General features: G+C 25.9%; 1 protein-coding gene across 1 annotated transcript; it reads right to left on the bottom strand.

Annotated features, from left to right (window-relative positions):
* Positions 1 to 934: 934 nt before the first annotated feature.
* Positions 935 to 2,377, bottom strand: LOC139883059 (uncharacterized protein At5g01610-like). The gene is made up of 2 exons (XM_071867291.1): positions 1,738 to 2,377; positions 935 to 1,435 (listed from the first exon to the last, which is right to left on the bottom strand). The coding sequence occupies exons 1-2, from the start codon at positions 2,203 to 2,205 to the stop codon at positions 1,370 to 1,372; spliced, it is 534 nt and encodes a 177-aa protein (XP_071723392.1). The 5' UTR covers positions 2,206 to 2,377; the 3' UTR covers positions 935 to 1,369.
* Positions 2,378 to 14,664: the final 12,287 nt, after the last annotated feature.

Below are 14,664 nucleotides of genomic sequence, written 5' to 3'. Positions count from 1 at the left end.
TAAATCGGCACGTTAGTATTTTGAAAAGCTAGTTATTGGAGCCATAAGGTATCGACAACGAGACGAAATATGAGTCGTTTCGAAATTCTCAATGAAGTAGAAGTTGTTGAGAGCAACCCATTGCAATTTGCTAGTGGTCCAAACCATATTCCATATTCGCTAGACAAGGAGTATATTTTTGGACCCAAATGTAGGACATAATTCATATACAACAAGTACACTACTAGCATCTATATTCTATATTCTATATCTACTTAATATGGTGTATAATTCCATAAACATTGCAACAAAAGTTTAGTCATTTCCTCCTACCACCCAACTAATCTTTTGTTAATACCATAATATAATCATACCAATCACTGTCATTAGTGTATATATATGAATTTATTAATGTTAGATTGAGCCTACCAACCAACTACGATTGACATAATATTTATTGAAAATTTCCTACTAGATTTACCAAACATAAGTAGGTGACTAAATATACGAACTACCCACTTCTAAATTATACTTCTACATCATCTAAAGCAACATATCATCAATACATTATACAATTGTATGTAATATAGATATATTTGCATTCAATACTTGATTTGTAGAACAGTTGAAAGTCATTAGCAGGAGAAAAATAGGAGGAAAGTAAAACAAACAAAGTACATTTGAGGAACTACCACAACTAAGATAGTACTAAATGCATTAACTTATGGTACATTTATTCATTTTGTAGCAGCTATTATTGTAGGATATAAATATAAACTTGTTAGCATATGCTAATGCTAATATTGATAAAAGTTTACCAGCTTAGTTGAATTGCACAATCAAATGGCATAATATAAAGGTTACCATAGGTAATTGAAAGATTGATAAGGTTCAGAGAATAAGAATGCATTTCATCTCTTTTTTATTCGCTACGAAAAGAGAATTGATTGGCCAATAGATGCTTTATGTTCATATATACGTAATGAATTCAACAACATAAAATAAACATGTGTCATCACCTGATTTGTAACCTTATTAACATTGCTCCGTCTGTATGAGAACTTACATTCCTTTTGTGTTTTTCTAAAGAATGCAAACTTCATAGGACTAAATCTCAATGAATCATGGCAACAATGTCACATGTTGGTTCTACAATATGTGTTTATATATATCCTATGTTCTTCGAGTTCAATCCAATGTGAAAATGTTGCATATACAGGAGCTTGGCATTGAGCCTAATTTGCAGATTCTACACTATACAATGAAAACCGAAAAGGAAGCACACCAAGATTTTTCGACTTTCTGAAGAACAAGTGTAGAATGCAAGAAATGGAACCCATAACTTGATTGAGAAATTGTGCCACTTTTTTTATCATCTTTAACTTCAACTTCATAAAAGTGTCATCAATTGTTCTTGATGATCATATTTTCGGACTCCCAACTTTCTTGATAGATTCTGCATATTAAAACAGAACATCAAAAGTTTAAAACTTTATCAACAACTTTCGGTCAACAAAGCTAACTCAAATCTATTAGCAAGCACTTAAAAATTACTGTACAACTTTATTTACCAATCCCAATAACATAAAGATTAAAACTTTATACTAATCCCAATAACATCAAGAGACTGCAAACTGAAAAAAGTCAGACCCATATTCAAGACTAACAAAATCCCCAATCCATTAGCAGAAACCCAACAGCAGAAAGTCAAAATACCAACAAATTCACATTAAAAAAAGTCAAAGATGATCAAATTACCTTAGATACAGATTGCAAAATGATCAGATTTGAAGCAGCTACACATTCTCTTGGTGTTTCAAATGAAGATAATGAAAATTGTTTAGAAACAACACCAACATCAAAATAAATCAATCCAGAACTTGGTATATCAACTCTGATTTCCTTAACAGGGAACCATAAAAACAAATCTTGAGCTGAAATACCAGACAACCCACTGATCTGACCAAAGGTCAAGTTTCCAGTAACATTACAATCATAGTGTATTTCATCTTCAAATTTTGCATTACAAGCTTGATCTAAATGTACTTCAAATCTACTAGTAGCATTATCAAACGTAAAATTGGTTACACCTTTAGGCAATAAGCCCATTGGTAACCCGTTTGTTTTAAGCAGTTCGTATATCGTTTCTGATGCTGAAATCTTGAAAAGGATGGAACTTGAGATGAACCAGATTAAAAAAACAATTGGGATTTGTAAATTAAACATTTTTAGTTGTTTTTGAGGTGAATTTGAGTTGGGGTTTTTAGGGGATGTGATTTTGATGATTATAGATGTATAGAACACCTGTAAATGTAAGGTGTTTGAAGTTTTTTGGTGTAGGGTTTAAGGGAATTAGAGATAGAGGTAGAAAGGGGAAGAAGAGTGTTATGTTTGTGCTGTTTATTGCCAGCAAGAATACAGAGGAGAATGATGAATTATTGATTGATGCTTGTAGTTTAGGGTTTGTTTGGGTCATTCATAACCAATTGGGTATATCCATGTGGAAGCTTTTAACCCCATTTAATATGTTTAATATTACATATGAGATTGAAATATAGTTTTCATTTTCATACCACCATTTTAGCAATATTTTAATCTTGCTAAATTATATCACCCATTTAACCTTTTACCGTATTTTATTTTTGAAATGATCCGTGAAATCACGGGTTTGTTAAACGAAATAGTTTAATATTATATTTTAGGTATTAAGTGAACGTAAATGCTAAAGTCATTTAGTTTAATGACCCGTAGAACCACATATTCCGACTAAGAAACTTATCATTTTTACAAACATATTGATATACCTAACTTAGTCAGAATAAATGAACTACATTTACATTTATTCTCCCACCACTTTCTTCCAATTTTGATCACAATTATTATCTGTCTTATCATAAAAGCTACATTACAATATTTTATTGAGACATGTATTTCGCATACATATGTAACATAATTAGTCCCATAAAGAAAACCTATATTTGAATAATAATAATATAATAATACTCCATTCGTCCCACTAAAAGTGTACAATTACTTTTTCACAGAGTTTTAGGAAATTTCACTATCTTCATTCCTCACCAATTAGAAATCTTCTCTCTCCAGAATAACATCTTCTGATTGGTTGAAACATCAAGTGGATACTTGAAATGAGACAGCCTAAAATGGAAAGGTGGATACTTAAGATGAGACGGAGGTAATAATAAAGTTTGCTCTAAAATTCATTATTTATATTTTTAATAATTATTATTAGTAATAACAAATGTCTCTTTAATTTTTTTTTAAAAACTAAAATACAATTATTATATGAAGGTTGTACAATATGCTTCAAAGTTTGTACATGTGTTCATGGTGTGTTTTGTAAAAGATTGTACAATCTGTATTAAAGTTTGTACATATGGTCATGAGAGTGTTTTACCATAAGGTTTAACATAATGCTTCAGATATTATCCATATGATCATAGGTTATTTTATCATAAGGTTACATAATACTTCATATATTATACAATTAACATGTTAATATTTTTATTAAAAATGATTAATTATTTTAATGACATCATCATGAAGGGCTTATGAATTTTTTTTATTTCTTTCTGAATTTTTTTTAAACTTGAATATGTGACAACCAGGAAATTTTCGACCAAATTTAAACTTAAACTTTATATTATTCCGACACGATAAGCAAAGTCTGTTAAGTTAAATCTCAAACATTTTGAACTGTATTCATGTAATCATTTAACCTCGACTAATTTTCGACGATTCACGAACAAATGTTGTAAATAAATATGTATGTATATATATATATATATATATATATATATATATATATATATATATATATATATATATATATAATGTATGTATATGTAATAGTTTTAAATTATAAAATATAATTTAAACATTAGAATTAAAAACGTAAAATATGATACAAAATAATTAATAGAATGGTTAAGTTACTATTAAAATGAATATATATAAATAAATAAATAAATAAATAAATATATATATATATATATATATATATATATATATATATATGATTATTGTTAATAATAATTATTATATTGTAATATATATAAAATATATAAATATTAGATATTCAATAAATGTTATTATATGATTATTAAATATTATGTAGTTAATAAATTTAATATATTAAATGTAATTACAAGTTGAAATCTAGTTGATATATCATTATTACATTTATTATTATTACTAATATTAATATTTGTACTATTAATATATATTAAAAAGTATTTTATGGAAATTGATACATAAGAATTGTCATGTTATTATTATTATTATAATTAGTAATTATAATTTTAGTCATTTTGATTAATGTTAGTATTATTATTAGATACCATTATCATTAACAATTAGTTTTATTATTATAAATTATTATTATCATTATTATTATAACTATTAGAAAATGATACAATTTATTATCAATCATTAATAACATTATTAATATCATTTTTAATAATATTTGATAACATTAATATTATTATTACTAACTCTATAATTAACATTATTAGAATTTTAATTATTATTATAATTATTAATTATAATTATTAATATTATTATTAATTGATATATTTTGTATTAATATTTATTATATATATAAATATATAAATTACAACACAGATGGGCTCCAAAACAGTTTACAATCACGATCATACTTTTGTGATTTTGTTTCTGGTCTCTAAACTGAATCCAAATCTCAAATACAGGCAAATTCCGTTGAAGGTCTCCATCTGCTTTCTATTATTTTATTTTATTTCAATTATTTTCTGCTGATTTTGATTCCTTCTGTCGATGTTAATGGCTATAAATCCAAATCAATTTCAGTTGTAAATGTTACCAAATAACTTTACATTATCAATCATCAAAAACAAACTCCCTTAACAACTTTTAATTTAATGAATTGAAACAGAAAATAAAGAACAGGTCACGTACCCTGTTCTTGAACTCGTTTTGCTCAAACACTGATTTCGAAATCCATTCAAAAATGTATAAATGTAGTTTGGTTAGAAATCTTTTATTTCAACTATATGTAAAATCTCAGAGTCCAATTCCTTCTAATGATCTCAAATTTTGAAGTCAAACTTATTTTTGAAAAAGTCAAACTTATTGTTCATCATAAAATTCGAATCCTGTTTGATGTTTCAGAATTAATTGAAGGTTCATAAAGTTTCTCAGCACAATTATGAACCTTTTTAAATTTGAAACTTTTGTCTAAAACCCACTGGAAATAAAAATCAATTTTCGAGTTCATATTATTCAAACGGGTTACTGTTACAGCTCCTTTTAATTTTTTTTTTGTTTTAAATCAAGCTTTAATAGTTTCTGTGTTAATTATTAATCTTAAAACTAGTTAATAACCTGTTAATAGTTGGGATTGATCCCTGGTAGTTTTTCACTTCTGGTCGACTTGAATGAAGAAGAAGAAAGATATAACAGAAAAGGGGTTTAAATGAATTTAAATGGGTTATAAGTCATGAAAAACGAATTGGTTCAGCTGGTCTGTTGGGGTAATGGGGTAGCGAGAGGTTGGGGTTTCAATCCTGGGCAGAGGCATTCTTTTTATTTTAAAGCCTGTTTTGAGGTAGTTGTTATATCCTAATTATTATTACTTCCTTATTATTATTATTATTATTATTATTATTATTATTATTATTATTATTATTATTATTATTATTATTATTATTATTATTATTATTATTATTATTATTAGACAAAATTTCATTCCTCGTCCCTGAACTTTACATCAAATTTGACTCCATGTCCTTTTTTTTTTGTACACTCCTCGTCCCTAAAGAATCAAACCACTACAACCCTCGTCCTCCCGTCTACTTTCTGTCAAAAACAGGCGTTACCTATTATCACGTGCATATCATGTGGGGGTAAAAAGGCCATTAAACCATAGGGACGAGGAGCGTAATTATGTCTTCTTCTTTGATATTCAATTTAGTCTCAAAATCATAAATCATAAACCCTAATAAAATCAAATTCAATACAAATCAAAAAATCAATTTCTCAATATATTATTTCAAAATTCAATAGATGAAAATTCAGATTCTTCATCTCATATTACTTATCTCTCCAAATTTACCTCATAATTCATTCACAACAAATTACAAACCTCTCTCTCTTTTCTTGAGTTAGTCGACATTCACCAATACCACCACCACTGTGTCATACCCCGTCCTAATCCGTCTGGACGAAGTCACCAACATCTGGTTCCATTGCGATGATCGACTCCAAATAATGTCTTTACAATGAGCAAATGCACAGCGGAAGATTTCTTTCATACCTGAGAATAAACATGCTTTCAAGTGTCAACCAAAAGGTTGGTGAGTTCATAGGTTTATCATAAAACAATAAAATTCATCATTTTGATAGACCACAAGATTTAAATGCTGCATGGTACAAATGGGCCCGAATCCTATACCCACCTGTAATGTACATGCGATATCTTTTAAATACAGTACACCTTTCTCGTGTACGAAATCATCTTTCATAAATCTTAGTAACCGTACACATATCTCGTGCACAAAAATATCATACACATAACCTGTGTATAAAATCATTCGCTCGATACATAACATTCACTTTTCATTGCTTTCATAGCTTGGCCTGGTAACCGACCTTAACATATAATGCGCATAATAATATCTCAAAAACAGAACATCTCTTCTGTATAATAATCATATAAACTTCGAAGTACTAAACACCATGCCCACTAGCCCTTCCGTCTAGTAAACATTCTGGGTGGGGGTGTTAAACCCGGTAGCTACCTTTAGGATTCGCGTCAATTAGGCGTGCACTAATTCTCAAAATTAGTGATGTTCCCTAATTCTTAGGTTACCAAACAATAATAATCAGGGACAAAATATTCATATCAATTGTGGCAATTATCACGTCCACATAATTCAATGGTGGCAATTATCACGTCCACATAATTCATTCGAGGAATGTTTTACTTGTGTCTATCTCATCAAACATTTATAAGAGCATTTCATGTATTCACAGTTCAAAATGTATTTCAAAAGCATTTAATAAAGCAGTTGTAAAAACAGCGCATGTTTTCTCAGTCTCAAAAATGTAAAGAGTAAAAGGGAATCAAATGAACTCACCCTACAATATTTTGTAGTAAAAATATTCATACGACGATACTGAACAATGCAGGGTTGGCCTCGGATTCACGAACCTATATAATTTGTATATTCATTAAAACGTATAATCGTGATCGAACAGATTTATATATTATTATTAATGATGTAATTTTTATGTCAATAATTTATTTACTTCATTATATTTTCATGTAAGTGTTTATATATTTTAGTTATGGTTGTTATATATATTTTTATATAAATAGCCTTTTGTTTGCAAAATAATAGTTATAATAATACTAGAGTAATATTAATATTAGTAAAAGTGATAATAATTATAGTACTTAATATTATTAATAAAGATAATAATGTTAATAATTCTATTAGTGATAATAATGGTGATAATGATAATGATAATAATAAATTGTAAAAATACTAATTTTACTGTTAATGATAGTTATGATAACGATTTTAATAATTTTAATGATAACAGTAATAATAGTAATAACTATAATATCTATAATGATAATCCTTTCACCAATAATAATAATAGTAATAATAATAATAATAATACTTATAATAATAATAATAATAATAATAATAATAATAATAATAATAATAATAATAATAATAATAATAATAATAATAATAATAATAATGTTTATAACAGTAATTTTTAATAAAAAATGAAAAGTTTAATAATTATGATAATGAAAATAATACTTTTGATATTAATTCCTAATACCTTATAACAATACCAATCTTATTACTAATTATAATATTAATAATAATACTACTTAATAATAATACCATTAATGATAATAATATTAGTAATAACAATATTAATAATAATAACTATAATTGTAATTATAACTATGTTAATTACAATATATGGTAACTAACACCTATATTAATAATAATAATAATAATAATAATAATAATAATAATAATAATAATAATAATAATAATAATAATAATAATGATAATGATAATAATAATAATAATGAAAATAAAATTATAAAATTGTATACCCTTATATATGCCTTTCTAAAAAGAATAGCCCACGCCGGGCTCGATCCCGTGACCTCTCGCATACCCGCTAACCCACCAAACCAATGAACCAATTCGTTTTACTTTATTAAAACCCATTTTAATTATACATAAACTGCCCTTCTGTTTCGACTTCTTCCCTTCTTCTTCTTATTTTCTCAGACGACCAAAGTATTAAACAAATATCACAACAACAATCCATAAAAATGTGTTTTTACTTTTTAAGCAAAACAGAAGTAAACCATTTTCATTGTTATTGATTAACAAGAAAAAAAAATAGCTGTATCTGACGTTTTAAAAAAAAAAGGAAACGTATGAACTCCTTCTTGGATTTTGAATTTGAGGATGTTTTTGACCAAAATCTCTAAATGAAATATGCTTGAAATGGTTCCTGGAAACTTTATCAACCTTCAATTAATTCTAAAACATCAGCCAGGATTCAAATTTTTATGATGATCAATAAATTTGACTTTTAAAACAGAAACTTTGACTCTAAAATTAATACTCAATACGATGAATTGAAACATGAAATTCTGCAGATAGTACGTTTAGAGGACTCTTAACAAAACTGCATTTTTAATTTTTGAAATAGTAATCGATTTCGAGGATTTCTATAAAAAGTGGGACGAACAGGGGAAACAACAGGTTTTTTCGTTCTTATTTTCTGATATTAATTTGATTTGCAATTCACCACATATGTAACGACTTTAAGGGAGTGATGTAGTAACGTAATGGATCCTAATTGATTTCCTGAAGTCGAGTTGCAACAAGTTGCATACAATAAGGACGGATTTCAATCAGAAATAATGAGAAAAAGATAAAACATATAACAATAAATAATATTCGTACAATCATCTATCATTGATTTCAACTAATATTTGTTTTGTTTCTGTGAGTAGATCGACAACATATCAATTAAGAACATAAGCAGCAGGAAAAAAAAATTAAATTGATGGTGATGTGAAAGTGATCGACCTTGTATCAGATTCTGTATATATTAATAATTTTTGTAATTAATTTTAATAATTAAAATACTATTAAATAATAATTAGTAATAATAATAATAATAGAATTACTAATAAGGATCTTTATAATAATAACAAAATAATAATAATAATAATAATAATAATAATAATAATAATAATAATAATAATAATAATAATAATAATAATAATCATATTAATACCAAAATCATATTTATAATAATGAAAATGAGTAAATAATATTTATAACAATGTTAATAATGATATTAATAATAATAATCTTCATGATAATAATATTAATAATAATAATAATAATAATATCAAAATAATAGTAATTATAATAAAAGTAATAAAAATAATACTATCAAAATTTTTAATTAAAAGATAGTTTTTAGTTATTCATAATAATAATAATCATGATAATAATTAAAATTATAATTTTACAACTAATTATGATATTAATAATGATAAAAATAATATTAGTAATTAAATATATCAAATCTCATATTTATGTATTATAATTAATATTTAATGTTTATTTTAATAATAATAATGAAAGCAATAATAGTAATATTAGTAAAGATAACAAATTAAATGTATCAAATTTTCATATCTATAGATTATATGTAATAATATAACTAGTACTGTTTTTACTATTAATATTAGTATTAATTATAACAATGAAAGTAATAATAATATCATTATAACAACTATATTTTAACTTGTAATCAGATTTCATATATTAACCTTACATATTATTAATCATGTAATACTTATGTTATATAATAACATATTATATATATATATATATATATATATATATATATATATATATATATATATATATATATATATATATTATAAATTATATTATTATACATACTGTGATGACCCGGGAATTTTTGACCAAATTTAAACTTAAACTTTATATGATTTCGACACGATAAGCAAAGTCTGTAATGTTGAGTCTCAAAAACTTTGAACTGTGTTCATGTATACATTTGACCTTTGACTATTCCCGACGATTCACGAACCAATATTGTAAGTAAAAATATTTATATAAAAATAAATGTAAAAATATAGATAATAATTGAAAGTAATAAAATATAATTTAAATAATAAAATCAAATATGTAAAATAAGAATTCAGTGTAATTTAAAATGAATCTATATATAAATATATATGATTTCTATGATTAATTATTATTATTACATGTATATTGTAATATATATATAATTCATAACTAATAAATGTTCAATAAAGGTTATCATATTATATATGATTATATTACGTAATTAATAATATATAATACAAATTAAAATATAATTGTTATATTAATATTAATACTTTCATTATCATTATAAATATTAATGTTAGTAAATTAATATCAACATTATTAATTGTGTTATATGAAATTTGATAAGTACAAGTATTATTATTAATATTATTGATATTATTATCATTATTAATTCTATTATTATTGTTATTATTATTAGTTTCATAATTATTATTAAAATTAGTATTAAATATTAATGTTTATATAAGTAATATTATTTTGTTTCTATATATATATATATATATATATATATATATATATATATATATATATATATATATATATATATATATATATATATATATATATATATATATATATTAATATATAATTATACGGATACAAATATTTACATATACATATACGAAATACAAATACTTATACAGAATATATATATATACAAAAATACTGATATATATACATATAAATAAACAGCTATATACGTATATACATAAAATTTTGCTTATATACATATATATGTACAGACATCTACGTATTCAGTTCCCCATCCTTTTCAAACTGTGATATGATTTGTTTTCTCCCTGCAAGCTGGTACGAACGAGCACAATTAGGCCTACAATCAAACAAACTCGGTTATAATCTGTTTTATTTATCCCTGTATATGATTGATTCAAGTTGTCGACTTAAACTGATATAAAACAAATGAATTACTCTGAGTCATTTCCACCTTCAAACAACATTTCATCCTCAATATCAATTATTAATTGCTACAGCCCTTAAGTGTTGAATTTAATAAAAATCGAGTATGAACCCAGATACATACTCTGTACGTTCTATATTTTGGTCAAATTTCGAATTCTAATTAAATTTAAAAATCCTTAAATGCAGTTCTATTCTAAATCATTCTTTTAAACTTTCTGGAAGGTTTCAAATCCCAATTTTTAGTATCGAGTAAGAATTTTGGAGTCAAAGGTTATGTTTCAAAAAGTCAACGACTGTTCTTCGATTAAATTCGAATTTTCTGTTTCGATTTAGGATTAATTGACAACCCAGATAGTTTCTATTATCCATTTGGAACCTTTTTCATGTTACAATCATAACCTATAACAGCCTCTGTTAATGAATTTGATTTTGAGTTTAATATTTGTTCTTCATCGGTTTTAAATTTTAATTTTTTAAATTTCTTTCCGTTTTAATTGAACTCAACCATTGTTAAATGTTTCTGTAAAAATTTTAAAAACGAAATAAGATTTAGTTCATATCCTGTTGGATCTCTAGTCAGTCATAATTAATGGAAGAAGAAGAAGGGGATATAATCAGACAAGGGATAAATAAAATAAAGATGAGAGTTATTGCAGAAAATGGGCAATAGCCCAACTGGTTAAGGGATTAGCGGTTGAGCGTGAGGTTACGGGTTCGAGCCTCGTTAGGAGCAATTCTTTTTACACAAGCTTTAAAGGGTATACACAACTATTTTTTTTATTATTATTATTAATTATTATGATTATCATTATTATAATTTTTACTTCTATTATTATCTATTATTGTTATTGTTATTGTTATTATTATTAGTAATATACTTTTATTATTGTTATGTATTTATTATGTATTAGTAGTAATGTTAATGTAAGTAGTATTATTAGTATTTATATAAGTATTATTATTAACCTTATCATAGTTATTTTTATGAGTATCATTCTTAATGAACTATTACTATATTGTTATTGCTATTATTAATAATTACAATTGTTATTATACATGCTAAGATTAATAATATAATTAGTATTATTATTAACATCATTATCATTATCATTACTAGATTATCATTAAATATTATTAGTATCATCACTAATATTAGTATTAGTTTAAGTATGATTTATATAATTATTACTACTAATTTTATCATTTCAAGTATCGTTATTAAGATTATGATTAATTATTATTATTGTTGATATTATTAGTATTATAGTTATTAGTAATAATATCATATTTAAATTTATAAGTATTAGACATGTTATTAACATTAGTATTATTAAGATTATTATAAATTATATCATTTAAGTATTATTATTTTTAATATTATTAATATATATTAACATTAAGATTTTATTGAAAATAAAAGTTAAGGATATTATTAAGATTATAAATATGTATTAATTGTATAACAATTTGTATATAAATATTCATAAATGACAAGTTAGATATTTTCAAAATAATACTAATATGAGATAAATATAATTACATATATATTAAACATTTTAGATATATACACAATTAAGTATATAACATATAAATTAAGATATAATAAATTAAATTTATACGATTACGATTATGTGTATTAATAAATATACAAATGATATAGGTTCGTGAATCCGAGGCAAACCCTGCATTGTTCAATTGTCCAATGTCGTCATATGTATTTTTACTACAAAATACAGTATGGTGAGTTTCATTTGCTCCCTTTTTAAATGCTTTTGCAATATATATTTTTGGGACTGAGAATATATGCGCTGCTTTTATAAATGTTTTACGAAATAGACACAAGTAATTGAAACTACATTATATGATTGAATGATCGAAGCCGAATGTGCCCCTTTTGCTTGGTAACCTAAGAATTAGTAAACCGATCTACTAATTGACGCGAATCCTAAAGATATATTTATTGGGCCTAACGAACCCCATCCAAAGTACCGAATGCTTTAGTACTTCGATGTTGTTTTATCATGTCCGAAGGATTTCCCGAAATGATAGGGGATATTCTTACATGCATCTAGTTAATGTCGGTTACCAGGTGTTTAATCCATATGAATGATATTTTTGTCTCTATGCATGGGACGTATATTTATGAGAAATGAAAATCTTGTGGTCTATTAAAATGATGGAAATGATTATTTATGTTAAATTAATGAACTCACCAACCTTTTGGTTGACACTTTAAAGCATGTTTATTCTCACATATGAAAGAAATCTTCCGCTGTGCAACTGCTCATTTTAAAGATATTACTTGAAATCATTCATGACATATTTCAAAAGACGTTGCATTCGAGTTGTTGAGTTCATCAAGATTATTATTAAGTCAATTATAGTTAGATATATTATAAAATGGTATACATGCCGTCAACTTTCGATGTAATGAAAGATTGTCTTTTCAAAAACGAATGCAATGTTTGTAAAATGTATCATATAGAGGTCAAGTACCTTGCGATGTAATCAACTGTTGTGAATCATTTATAATCGATATGGACTTCGTCCAGATGGATTAGGATGGGTCTCCACAGTTGGTATCAGAGCGGTGGTCTTAGTGAACCAGGTCTTGCATTAGTGTGTCTAACTGATAGTCGTTAGGATGCATTAGAAAGTCTGGACTTCGACCGTGTCTGCATGTCAAAAGTTTTGCTTATCATTTTTGTCGAAAATTACTTGCTTATCATTCCTAGTCTAGACACATCTTACTGCATTGATTGCATGAATAGTGTATAGACAAATCCATATCTTAGCATATCTGTTACTGTAGACTTTATCTGTCACGTTTCCTTAATTTCCTCCATAATCTACGGGATCTTCTGTACTATATTAGATATTCTATATAATTAGAATATTATTCGATAACCGAAAATCATTTCATATCGAAAATCCTCTAACTGATCATAAGAGATGGATCCTACACCTAGCTTGGATTCCATTAGTTCTGGAAGCAATTTCGAGATGCGTATTGAAGTAGACTCCGAAGTCAATGAACCCGAAGTGTCTCCACCGTTTAGCTATTTTTCTTTCTGGAGGAGATGGGGGTGGGTCCGAGACTTACTCATTCGATGGAGAAATGAAGAAGGCGAGCCCTACCGTGAACCAAACTTACCTCCTAACATCGGAGAAAACGATGTACTCACCGGTGAACCTATGCGCAACACTGTATTCACCCTTCTTACTAAAGTTTTCCACCTCGAAGGTCGCATTACTGCAATCTCAGAAAATATTCAACCTCTACTTCCGAATACCAATCGAAGGGGAATATTAGAAGAAGTTAGGGAACTTCGAATTGATAATTAAGATCTATCGAATCAGATGAGTGGATGGATATAAATGATAGAGGGTAGGATAGAAACCCTGACAAGAATAGTGCGTGATTTACAAGCTATACTTACTACACCAACATCATCACCAACCTCAACACCAACAACACTTGTAGCACCGACAGCAACAGTACCACCATCAGCAACACCAGCAGCATAACCAGTACCACCATCAT

Source organism: Rutidosis leptorrhynchoides, chromosome 1, assembly GCF_046630445.1.
Source record: "Rutidosis leptorrhynchoides isolate AG116_Rl617_1_P2 chromosome 1, CSIRO_AGI_Rlap_v1, whole genome shotgun sequence".
Lineage (NCBI taxonomy): Eukaryota > Viridiplantae > Streptophyta > Magnoliopsida > Asterales > Asteraceae > Rutidosis > Rutidosis leptorrhynchoides.
The sequence above is the reverse complement of the archived record's forward strand: the minus strand, read 5'-3'. Positions and strand labels throughout refer to the sequence as shown.